This window comes from Micropterus dolomieu, linkage group LG06, assembly GCF_021292245.1.
Source record: "Micropterus dolomieu isolate WLL.071019.BEF.003 ecotype Adirondacks linkage group LG06, ASM2129224v1, whole genome shotgun sequence".
NCBI lineage: Eukaryota > Metazoa > Chordata > Actinopteri > Centrarchiformes > Centrarchidae > Micropterus > Micropterus dolomieu.
Window position 1 is genome coordinate 23617245 of NC_060155.1, and position 12031 is coordinate 23629275.

A 12031-nucleotide genomic window follows, 5' to 3' on the forward strand; every position below is an offset into this window, starting at 1 on the left:
CAAAGGAAATGCAAAATTTACTTTCATCAGAGAACATAACTTTGGACCACTCAGCAGCAGTCCAGTCCTTTTTGTCTTTAGCCCAGGCGAGACGCTTCTGACGCTGTGTCTTGTTCAAGAGTGGCTTGACACAAGGAATGCGACAGCTGAAACCCATGTCCTGCATACGTCTGTGCGTGGTGGTTCTTGAAGCACTGACTCCAGCTGCAGTCCACTCTTTGTGAATCTCCCCCACATTTTTGAATGGGTTTTGTTTCACAGTCCTCTCCAGGGTGCGGTTATCCCTATTGCTTGTACACTTTTTTCTACCACATTTTTTCCTTCCCTTCGCCTCTCTATTAATGTGCTTGGACACAGAGCGCTGTGAACAGCCAGCCTCTTTAGCAATGACCTTTTGTGTCTTGCCCTCCTCGTGCAAGGTGTCAAGTCAGCAGTCTTCCATGATTGTGTAGCCTACAGAAGTAGAAAGTGCAGGTGTTTTGAGTTAATTAGCCGATTAGAGTGTGGCACCAGGTGTCTTCAATATTGAACCTTTTCACAATATTCTAATTTTCTGAGATACTGATTTCAGGGTTTTCATTAGTTGTCAGTTAATCAAAAGGAATTAATTTCAAGTTTCACTTTTTGAATGGAATTACTGAAACAAATCAACTTTGATGATATTCTAATTATATGACCAGCAGCTGTAGTAAGGTCTGGTTACATCATTTCCTGGTCATTCCCTGTAGTTGTGACAACTTTATGGTGAATTTATCAGTTGCAGTATCAAGTGACGTAGGCTGGTATTTCATGCCAGTATAAGCAGGACTAAAAATCACATTTTAAAATAAAAGGCAGTAAGTAGAATCTTAGCAGTTTACATCAGGTTTATTTGTATGGAGGGTTTAAGATTCATGTATGACCATTCAAATGAATCTGCAGACTATCAAGTTGAGATCACAAAGCTGATGCCCCAATGCCTTGTAAGTCAGGAGACTTGACGTCATCTGCTACTGGCCCGTTTGTGGTGCATCGTCAAGTCGTCAGCTTAGACTGGCTTTCCTGTTCAGAAAATGTTGAGAACTTTAATCATTTTGTCCAGCGTTTAACAAATTCCATTAAAATGTTATTGCTTATTACACCTGAGAGTCCACTGCATCCGACACCTTTGGTAGGTTTTGGGCCTCAAAATCAGACGGATCGACGATGAAAAGGGGTCCCAACACAGAACTGTGACTAAAGCTGTGGGATTCTGACATGAGAGAGGGAGGGAAAATGATAAACTGCATGGAGGAAGAATACCAATATCAAAAAACCCAGCAAAGTTGGCAGAAGTGATACCTGACACGGATTCTCTTTTGGAGCGGGAATTGCAGGTTGAATCACAGCAACTACAGATGGAGCTCTGAAGGGGGTCATCGAGTAGTTCCCATCTAAGGAGAAATCGCAGAGGGTCATTATACCAGCATAGTGTTGATAAACACTTAGGAGGAAAAGCAGCAGAATGCATGCTCTCCTATTAAATCCCAGATGTTCAAATAACATTTGCTGTTTATATTTAGACATACAGATCATGTCGAGTTGAATAGTCATTTAAGGAAACCTTGTGCAAGCAGTTACTAAAATGGTGGAGTAAGTTATCTCAAATGTAGTGCAGCCAAAGTGTACAGTAATTAAGTTTTACATAAACACAGGACTTGATCTAAAGAATAGTCTGTTTTAGGAAATTTGCTCAGTCTTACTGAGACTTAGAAAATCATTACCCCAGCTGTAGCAAATTCAGCTTTAGGTGGTGTTGAGTTTTTCTTGTTAATCTTAAAAAACTAAAAAAGCTAACGCTTCCTGGCTCAAGCTTCTGGTGCACATGACAGCAGTACAGAACTTTTCATCCAACTCAGCAAGAGCGCAAATGCATATTATCCAATAAGTCAACCCATTCCATTAATTCATGATTACCTTCCATTGCTCTTTACATAGTGACAGGCTTTCTTGCCTTCATCAAGAACCTCAGGATCCCATGCTACAAGTTTACAGTGAATGTACACCTGAGGAGCACAAAAATAGTAGTCAAAATTTCTTATGAACCTATTCCTTGTAGGTGTTACCATTTACCCTCTCACCTCCTCTCCGTGACCAAACGTAAAGGACTGCAGGTAAAGGATGACTGCAGACGAATGGTAACGAGGGAGGAACATAGAGTTTCCCCTCATGCTTTCCAAAAGACACCTGAAGAAATGTACAGATAGCAGTAAGACTTTTAATTAAGAACAATCATTGGAAACACTTCTGTATCTGAATCCTACCCTTTATTGCCAATGATCTGGTGAACCTGACTGTCAGGCTGCAGCACTGGTGTAGTGGCTGCCACACAGTCCTCCATGAGCAGCAGCAAGGGTTGATGGAACTCCTGCTCCACTGCAGCCCATATTGGCATGAACGAGCCCAGTGGGATGACGTTTGTTGTTGCTACACCTGTTAATTGTTCTGTAGGGAAAATAAAAATGATGATTGAGATCGTTGCTGAGAGTGTCCTTATTTTGTATTACTTACCATTGAGGAGTGCCATGTTGAAGACCAGCCCGCCTTGACCTTCTAATACACCTGACCCAGGGTTCAGGAAAGGTGGAACCCACCCCTCACGTCTGCAATATATTGGGGATGTTTTCTCAACTCACATTTTAGCTTTAAACCAGAAATACATTCAAAAAGATACTTTACCTTTTATAAACACACTCAATGGGATACACAAAGGCTGCAGGTTTATGTCTTGCTTCTGGCCTGTAAGTCAGTTCATTTTGATAGATGACAAGTTTTCCTTTCATCTGTAGAAAGGACAGATTATTAAGACACTGAAGTGGCCAAAAGGTATTTTAACTGAATATAGAATTGACATTACCTGTCTTTTAAATTTGCAGTCGGAAAACTGGTAGTCAAAGTGTGCCTCCCCCTCTCCACTTGAAAGAACATCCAACTGAGATGGCATGCAGTTTCCAAGGAAGAGACGAACTGCATATGGCACCAACTCCGCGTTGATCCTCCATGTGATTCTTACCGAGCCTTTTGCACAGACTACTTGGATATCTGCAAACACATTCCCGTGATAATTGTCTCTGTACATTAAAAACTTAAGTACACCTAAGGTTGACACATTTTTAGAAGCATGTGCAAAGAATACCTGCATTAGCAATAGCTGCTGCAAAAAAAGCCACAATTGTCACACCGAGATAGAGATTGGTCACCATGACTGAATGATCCTGATCATGCTGGAACTGATACAATTTGTAGAGTTCCAGCCCAATTTGCTTGATGATCAACATCTGTGTGAGGGCAGGGCAGCATTTGGCCAGTGTGTACTTATGCTGGGGTGTTTCTATGCATTCTCACATTTTCATTTATAGTGTACGTGTTCATTTTGGCAATTTACTAACGCAGAGGTGGAAAATCACAAAGTACATTTAGTCAAGTACTGTACTTAAGTAAAATTTTGATTTTTTTATTTTGCTTTCATTTACTTTACTACATTTCATACCTTCACTTTGCTTCATTTCAGAGGCAAATATAGTTTTTTTTAATTCTACTGCATTTATTTGAGAGGTTATTACTCATTATTTTACAGATCCATTTTTTTATTCAAAACATGAGCAGTTTATAAAACTATACACTGATTCATATTAAATTATTTAACAGTTAGTTAAATTATAAATATAGAATCCATGGCGAACAGCAACATTAAAATGCTAACATGTTCTTGCATGAGTGACAGCTAATGATCCAGTAATGAAAGTGTATTTTTATATTTTGATAATTCTTATTTAACTTTTTCTTGAGTAAAAATTTACCTTTTACAGCAAGATATTGACAAGATATAGTTTTTAATGTTTTTTTTAAAGCGACGGATCTACATATTTCTGTCGATACGAAAGCTGCTGTGAACATAGAAATAGCAGATTTTTAAATTTCTCACAGCGGAACCACCTTTTCCCCATGTGGTTTGACGCGGTCGCGTCCGGAGCGTTAAGCGGTGCACACAGGAAGTCAATTGAAGTCAAGTAGGTTGTAAATCGCTAGAATATCAAGTGTTTTGGTCAGCTAACAGTTAATATCAATTCAAATTGTAGTATATTGTTTATTCAACATGCTGATCAAAGTAAAGGTAAGACTATTTTATAAATCTACGCTTACAATTACCGCCGAGTGGTAGCTGCTGTTGCCCGCTAACATCAATAACCGGTTCGCTAATTTATTATTTCAGCCGGGGTGCAGCAACTTATGATATTCTTTCTTGAATGTATTTTATTCTCTGCTCACCGGTTTTCATTTCTGCCTGTGTTTGGCTCAGTAGTATGTAGAGCTGCTAGCTATTAACGTGCTGCTCTTTGGGTAATACTTTTCGCCATTCGGTAGCTATGTTATTTGATAGCTTGCTAACATAAATGCAACCACCAGAGCAGGTTAGCCAATTCCTCGGCCGGTGTACAAGATCAATCATTTAGGGGCGATTATTGATCAAAATGCCATCCTCTCTCTGGTTCTAGCAGCTTTTATCTGTTTTATATCCTTGTGAACTAAATATATTTGTGTTTGAAGACGTCACTTTGGGCTCTGGTAAATTGTGACACGCATTTATCATTATTTTCTGATGTTTTGTGGACTAACAATTACAAATATCGCATTGATTCATCTAAAATGAAAGCAGTCGTTAGTTGCTGCCCTAGCAGTTATCCCCATAGACATCATTTTTTTTTGTTGCTAATAACTGTCAAAAAACTGTGGCCATGTTAAGGACATTTGCAGTGGCAATATAGCTGACTTTCCTAATTATGTCACAAAATCTGATGGGCCACAGAATTCAGTGTAACAGGGGTGAATCTCTGTGGAAAGGGATTGGTGTGTCGTCGCCCCCCCCTGTGAATTATGTCTTGTGGTGGTCTGTTGCAGACTGTATGTGTTTGCATGTGACCAAAGCTGGTGTTGTATAATTATGTTTCAGACTCTCACTGGAAAAGAAATAGAGATCGACATCGAGCCCACAGACAAGGTGAAATACAATCGTTCCTGTAAGATAGAAAGACAACACGCTAACCTGTGTTCTGTTGGCTCTCAGGCCACTATCATTTCTAAATGTGGTGTTTTTGGGTCAATGAAGGTGGAGCGAATTAAAGAAAGGGTTGAAGAGAAGGAAGGGATCCCCCCACAGCAACAAAGACTCATCTACAGTGGAAAACAGATGTGAGTTCCTCCTTCGTGAGCTGTTTTGCTGCAATAGGTTCTTATTTCTCCGCAAGTCTTCTCTAAGCTATGTTATGCTCTCTCCTGTGTTCTTTTGCTCTCAGGAATGATGAGAAGACAGCTGCAGACTACAAGATCCAGGGAGGTTCAGTGCTCCATCTTGTGTTGGCGCTAAGAGGTGGCTCAACGCTCCACAGGCCCTGCATAGACCTCTCCTCCTCATCATGAATTGCCGCTGTGATGAGGGCCAGCTGAGTGCCAATGCTTTAGGTGTCTGTCACAGTCAAACCATGTTACAGCACAGAGATCTGAAATAACACGCTCCCGGGCCAACGCAAACAAAAAAATCGACCAACAAGAGCAAAGAAAAGAAAAGAAAAAAAAAAAAACAACATAAAGGACGTTCAAATTCTTCTGTAATGTTTTTTTGTAAAGCCAGAAAGTCAATCTTTCCGAGTTTGACCAGTTGACGCAGGCACCAATGCAGAACAAAAGACAGTTTGAGAACACTGTGGTCTTTTTGCTTGTGAATAAATGCTGACGTTGATGTACGTGTTGTCCTCTAACACACACACACTGAGCAAAGACACCATGACAAGTCCCTGCTGAGGATTCTGAAAACTGATTTTTATTAGAAAATGACATGAAACAGAAGATTTAAAGATGCAACTGTCAGAATACTCACCCTGGTCCTTCTTAACAGTTTAGTAGTGATCTAAAACAGTCTGGTAGAGATTGCACTGTAATCCATTTAGAGCACCATTGCTGACATCCAGTGTTTTAAAATGAGGTCCATGATTATGAGATGAGTTTTACTGATTACTCAGGTTATACACACTGGTTATTTGAAGGTGTGTTTCACAGACCACTTTTTTGTCCTTCTACAACAAAGGGTTGTATTAGAGATTTTCTTAAGACTTTAAACTCTTCTAATTGTGCCCCCTAAAATTAATAAGTAAAATATACATCTTGTAGAGAGCATAATTTTTCTTTTTGTATCACGATACACAGTCTTCAGAAAATACCATAACTCTGGAGCCCCTGTAAACAATAGGCAAGGAGATATTGGTCAGGATAAAACATGTTTATATGACTACACCACTTACATTTAAAACAATTTCTTGGCTTCCAAAACTAAATATAATTGCATTAAATGAGAAAACCTCGGTTCTTGAGGGGAGAAAGGCACAGGGGAAATAATTAGGAGGTGGATACTATGAACTATTCAGGTGGATGAGGCATGAAATACAGGAGCGACAAAGGACAAGTGAATGCAATACACAAGGTTGTGTTTAAAATCCTACACCTTTCAATCTCTAATTCACGTCTTGGAATCCCAGAAAAATCAAGTATTCTGGATTAGAGTGTTTAATAATAGTAGTGGGTCATTAGTAAGTGTTTAGCTGCTTTCCAAAATAGTAAAGGCAAATATAAGGAAATCACTTCAAAGGGAGTAAACATGAGCCATGTGAGGACAATTGACCTAGTGGCCCATACTGACGAACAGGAGCCACAAAGTAAATATTTTTGGAGTGAAACAACTACAATCACCTTTAGTAGCTCTGATTAAAAACCTGGATGGTAGAAAGTTTCTGTGGACAGTCGTCATTGCAAAAATCCCAGAAAAACATTAAAGTAAAGTATTAAAGAAAAATATTTGAGTATTTTCATATTACACCAGCATAATCCAAAGCTTCTGCCATATTAAATAATGTCATCAGTCACATTTACGCTTGGTTTCCAGAGGAGATGGAAACGATGTCAGTTCATGTACGAGGCTGTGATTTCCTGTGAGAGAGCTGTTTTCTTCAGCCATAAAAACACCCAACAACACAGCTGCTCGGACTGCAGCACAGAGGGAATAAACCTTTCTGTCAGTGAAGGGCGATGCCTGATGACTCATTCACAGACTGTTTTCATAGGGTTGTTTAACCGAATGCCCAGTGTCAGTGGCCGCCAGCGCTGAGTCCAGGGAAGGAGTCAATCTGGACTGTATCCTGAAAGGCTGATCCTTGGCTGGTGTAAGATATGCGGACCCTCATCTTCAAGTTCACCTGGAAGAGGAAGAAGGATTTAGATGCAGCTAGTATCGGTTCTGGGATAGGAGTAAAAAAAAAAAGATTTGGACCTGGCACAAACATCACCAAATAAACAAATTTGTGGGAGTTAAGCACAGTTTTAGAGATAAAGTGTGAAGATTCAATCCAATGTTGTATTTTCAAACTGATCTAACTTTTACTGCAGAAATTTAAAATTGAAGGGGTGTATTTCCTCCCTCCTTCATAAAGTTTTATATAAGAGAGGGATAGACCACACTCCTGACTGACCTGACCTTGCTCTTACTGACAAATGCGAATCACAGCTTTGTGTGTCAACCCCACCTTGTTTGGGTTGTTGAGAACTACCATCTGGGTCACCTTAGCTGTGCCTCGGGCAGGAAGAAAGTCCCCACTGGGGGCCTTCATGTGTAACTGGACACTCTGGAGGAAGATCAAAAGGAACATTCAAGTTTAAAGCACCAAAAACACACGTATGTTGTTCAGGTTTATTTACTGCACTGATGCCCACCACTGAGAACATGACAGGGTCTAAAACTTGCACGTGATGCAGACCGGTCAAACATAGAGAGACAGTAACGGTAAAGTATCTGTGTATGTGATGCAGCACTGAAATGTGCAAATAAAATATAATCTGCCACAAACTGTTTGTTTTTGTGTTTGTTGGTGCACTGTGGCAGCCACAAGTCAACACCGACAGAAAAAGCTTGGTTGCTAGTGAGTTCCTCTGTGGATGATTAACAAGATGAACATGGTGTGTTTGGGCAGAGGTAATGAGACAGACCTTGGGCACCGCAGCCTGCAGGGTGAAGCTGCTGATGTCTGACTCAGTGGAATTGGAGGCTGTTAGTGTGACTGTCAGGCCTGAGTCTGACTGTTTCTCACAACTCAGTGTCAAAGTCACACCCTCTTTCTCATACACCGGCACTGTGGGAGCTATGGAAAACAGATATTGCATTAGTTTAAAACTAATATTAAGCAAATAAAAACAAAAAACATCAACGCCGGGGGAGATTTAAGGAGATTATCTGATGGCCTGATTCAGAGCAGTGAATACAATTTCAGTCCCTTTTTACTTTTTCTATTTTTATTTCCCAATTCCTAGACTTATTCTTGTTTCTTTCAGTCTCCTAAACCCTTTCGGTCTAAACTATTGTATGTGCGCGCTTGTGTGAGGGTCAGAGACCTGGTGCAAGGGGTGCAGGCTCTAACACTCCCAACAGATCCAGGAGGTCTCCTCCAGCAGGGCTGGCTGTGCTCATGGGCAGGCCTGGGAATGTACCTCCTACTGCCGGCCTGGGCTGCAGAGTCTCCTCAGAGCCTCCCAGCAGGTCCAAGAGATCACACACCTGAGGAAAACCATAGACGGGATGAGGAAACAGCCTGGTTTAATCTTAACCTGAACAGAAAACATTGCTGTTGCTGTTGCAAACTGAAAGCAAATCTTTCATCTGAAAAGCATATATTTTTAAGATTTCAAAGTGCCGTTACAAACATAATCATAAAACTAGAGAAAAAGAAGGAGACAGCTGAATAGTGATTAAAACGATTAACATGAATTAAGTTGAAAGTCTACTATTGTGTATTTCACCAGAACATTGCTGCTGAACCTCCTAACTGAGCTTCATTACAATTTGATTTGCATAAAAGAGAAAACATATGGCCGGCAAACCAAACCCTGTATGGGAAAGGGTCAGAATTTGCATGACAACACAAGTACTGACCACTTGGTGTCTCTAAGAAAATTAGACACCTCTATTTATTATGGACAGCCCATAACAGAGGGCATGATAATATAACTAAAATAAATCACATAAAAAATACATAGAAGCTCATTAGGGTAAGGCAGGAATTTTGCTGTGTCAGCAGGACCTGTGCTGACATACTGGTTCATAGATGTTTAACAGGTCATAAGACAGCTTGGAGCCTGACCTGATGATGCTTGAAAAGTTATCAGTAAAATCTTGAAACTCAATAGGTGGCCAACGAAAAGAGGTCAGACAGAGAGAAATGGGATTGTGAAATCTAGCCCGAGGTCACCAGTCTAGTCTTGACCAAACATAAAACATGAAATCTGTGTCAATGTAGTGTACCTGGTTAGCAGGTTGCTGGGGCAGCACTGGCTCTCCCTGCTTGACTTTAGCTGATTTGATTTCCTTGATGGCCTCCCCTGTCGACTCTCCGTTGGTATGACCTGGGGAGTTCTTTTCAATCACAGGCATCCTCTCCAGTACCGCTGCCCTGCAAAGAAAAGGATCGTGTCAGCTGTTTATGGCCAGAAAATAGTACCTATTGTCAATTGTAAAACTTAACCATAACATTGTAATCACAATATAAACGAAAATACTTGTAATTTTCTAGGGACAGAAAAAGAATATTACATGATTTCATAAAGAACAGGAAACGTCAACTTCTTCATCATGCTGCATACCTCATGTAGTCATATTTCTTTAACAGAGCATTGTATTCAACTGCCCTCTGCTGAAGCTCCACATCTAAACAGCTGCCATAGATGCTGACGATGCTTCTGATCCGACTGGCAGGGGTAGGGGAGATGAAGAGAAAGAGAAGCAGTCAGGCGGCTGCTGAGAAAAGACTGCAACTATTGAGAAATTGTCTAAATCACAAGTCTTTTCTAAACAACCCCTTATAATGGACTGTTGAAGCACAATCATCTGTCCTAAACTCTGTTAGCGACCAGAAGTGCTGTGCCAACATTGATAACACTCTTTATATGTAAAACACTAGCATCAAATCTTTGCCACAGTGGAATGTGAGACAGAAAATAAAAGAGGAGATTTAATAGAAACATGTAGCTTAACATATGGAAATGCAAATTATGGAATAGTACTTCTGTTTTTTTCCCCATTTAGCCTCTTTTATCTTGCGAATGCAGCATTTAGCCTTCGCTGAAATGTGTTGCAGTGTTGAAGCAATCAAATGCAGGTTGGCTGTGTTTGGAAATGTCACTGCGTAGGCGGGTTTTGTTCCTGAATAAGAGTGTTTTTTTTCTCCTCAACACATTACAAAGTAATCATTAACTCAACATCCAAGTACTGCACTGCACACTTCTGTTCCTTTTGAGTTGCACGGCAAAATAAATAAATAAATCAAACTTTGCCACTTTAAACCAGCCACAGTTAATGTGCTTCACTTGTATCCGGTCACTGTTTGCTGTGAGCGACTGATAAAAGTGTTTCTTACTCCACGTTATCAGTGATGCGTGTGCTCAGTTTCATGGTGGCGGTGAGAGCAAAGCCTCTGGTTGCCGGAGATGACATGTGGGACTGCAGAACAGTTTCCAAAGCATCCAGAACGTCATCCTCCGTGACCTGATAGAGAGACGTGCAATCACTTTTATATTATGCTGAAACTAGAGGACAGAAATGTCACATTTTAGCTTCTAGTATTCATTTAATTGACGACCCATCACATTTACTGTATGATTAAGACACAGACCCTTAATTTATGAGTTGGGAATTGAGGACTGTGCGTTTTGTTTTCTTCAAGCATATGTTGCTGCAGTGTGTCAGTATAATGTGCACTGCATTTTGTGTCAAACTGTGTGATTGTTTTTTCTTTGCATTTCCTGTTGAATAAATCTGACTTGGTATTGGCTCGTGCTAACTACTCAGATCCCCTGTTGTTTCCAAACCAGCTGCCAGTGTGGTAGAAAATGTACAATGTTTCTTTTCGGTCCTACCAGAGAGGAGGCATTTAGAACTGAATCCTTTCATGATCTAGCAATAGTTTGAATCACTGCTACTAATTTTTATTTGTATCATACTATAAAACTGTGTTGGTGCTGCATGTACCTGAACAGGCTCAGTCTCCTGACACTCTCCTCTCAGCAGCAGATCTCCATATTCTCCTATACACCAGCATGCCACCTGCACCAGGGATTGCTGCACATACAAATATTACACTCAAACAGTTGCACATTACACTCGCAGCAAAATATAATCATAGAGGAACACTTTATGGTCTTGGGAGATTGGCTTGCTGGTCAGCTTAGCAGTTTGGAACATCAGAGCAAATTTTTCCTGAATTCACCGAGAGTTAATGTGGTGGAAGATGGGAAACTGCACCACGCTGCAGATGAGTACATGCTCGTCTGACTTGGTTCCAAAAATAAACCTGGATGCATCAGCCAGTTTCACACTGAAAGCGTAGCTATTTTCTCTGACACAGAATAAAACCAGCTCTCTTTTAATGAACATGATTGTTGCAGCAAAATGAGTTGAAATTTATTGATTTTTTTATTCATCTCGAGGAGGATTTCAGAGGATTTCAGATGACAATAGATATCTTTGGGATCTCAGTGAATGTAAATGTAATGTAAATGCTCCGTACTTGTATAGCGCCTTTCTAGTCTTTTCGACCACTCAAAGCGCTTTTACAGTACATCTGCATTCACCAGTCACACACATTCACACACTGAGCCTAAGTGCTCAAACGGAAACTAACATTCACACACATTCATACACTGGCGGAACAGCCGCCAGGGGCAAATCGGGGTTCAGTATCTTGCCCAAGGACACTTCGACGCAGGATGCAGGCCTTGGACTGGCTGACCAAAGTCTGATCATTTTGCCTTCTGTTTCACTTTTATTGTATATGAAGTCTTTGTCAAAGGCTATAATTAAATAGTTTGTTCCAACACCTATTGCGAGGGTCCTGTTGTTTCTTCCTTAATAGCTTTTTCCTCTTAAGTATAAAATGAATGGGCAACATTAGGTGAGGTCAGGTGTGTTTTATTTGAATTG

General features: G+C 40.5%; 3 protein-coding genes across 3 annotated transcripts in view; 1 reads left to right on the forward strand and 2 right to left on the reverse strand.

The window, feature by feature from the left end:
* Window positions 1–848: 848 nt before the first annotated feature.
* Window positions 849–3314, reverse strand: zp3f.2 (zona pellucida glycoprotein 3f, tandem duplicate 2). The gene is made up of 10 exons (XM_046051383.1): window positions 3155–3314; window positions 2876–3060; window positions 2698–2801; window positions 2530–2621; window positions 2283–2463; window positions 2100–2205; window positions 1936–2024; window positions 1321–1412; window positions 1122–1231; window positions 849–1041 (listed from the first exon to the last, which is right to left on the reverse strand). The coding sequence occupies exons 1-10, from the start codon at window positions 3294–3296 to the stop codon at window positions 1015–1017; spliced, it is 1128 nt and encodes a 375-aa protein (XP_045907339.1). The 5' UTR covers window positions 3297–3314; the 3' UTR covers window positions 849–1014.
* Window positions 3315–3626: 312 nt separating this feature from the next.
* On the forward strand, window positions 3627–5755 carry nedd8l (NEDD8 ubiquitin like modifier, like). Its single transcript, XM_046051384.1, has 4 exons — window positions 3627–4132; window positions 4970–5017; window positions 5126–5208; window positions 5313–5755. The coding sequence occupies exons 1-4, from the start codon at window positions 4115–4117 to the stop codon at window positions 5434–5436; spliced, it is 273 nt and encodes a 90-aa protein (XP_045907340.1). The 5' UTR covers window positions 3627–4114; the 3' UTR covers window positions 5437–5755.
* A 59-nt stretch (window positions 5756–5814) lies between these two features.
* ap1g2 (adaptor related protein complex 1 subunit gamma 2) overlaps window positions 5815–12031 on the reverse strand; it is a 14998-nt gene continuing 8781 nt past the window's right edge. The window contains exons 15-22 of the mRNA XM_046051382.1: window positions 11081–11170; window positions 10470–10597; window positions 9697–9801; window positions 9359–9506; window positions 8452–8614; window positions 8050–8201; window positions 7590–7688; window positions 5815–7262 (exon numbers count right to left, since the gene is read on the reverse strand). Of these exons, the coding sequence (XP_045907338.1) occupies window positions 7155–7262; window positions 7590–7688; window positions 8050–8201; window positions 8452–8614; window positions 9359–9506; window positions 9697–9801; window positions 10470–10597; window positions 11081–11170 (993 nt within the window). The 3' untranslated portion in view covers window positions 5815–7154. The remainder of the gene's footprint in view (window positions 7263–7589; window positions 7689–8049; window positions 8202–8451; window positions 8615–9358; window positions 9507–9696; window positions 9802–10469; window positions 10598–11080; window positions 11171–12031) is intronic.

Excerpts from the sequence above, each read along its gene's own strand:
- nedd8l (XM_046051384.1), top strand. Across the intron at positions 5,018-5,125 it reads ACATCGAGCCCACAGACAAG|GTGGAGCGAATTAAAGAAAG; the intron begins GTGAAATACAAT and ends GGGTCAATGAAG. Across the intron at positions 5,209-5,312 it reads ATCTACAGTGGAAAACAGAT|GAATGATGAGAAGACAGCTG; the intron begins GTGAGTTCCTCC and ends TTTTGCTCTCAG.
- zp3f.2 (XM_046051383.1), bottom strand. The coding sequence starts at position 3,296 with ATGTTGATCATCAAGCAAATTGGGCTGGAACTCTACAAATTGTATCAG. Across the intron at positions 2,622-2,697 it reads ATTGAGTGTGTTTATAAAAG|ACGTGAGGGGTGGGTTCCAC; the intron begins GTAAAGTATCTT and ends AATATATTGCAG. Across the intron at positions 1,042-1,121 it reads CGGATGCAGTGGACTCTCAG|GAAAGCCAGTCTAAGCTGAC; the intron begins GTGTAATAAGCA and ends TTTTCTGAACAG.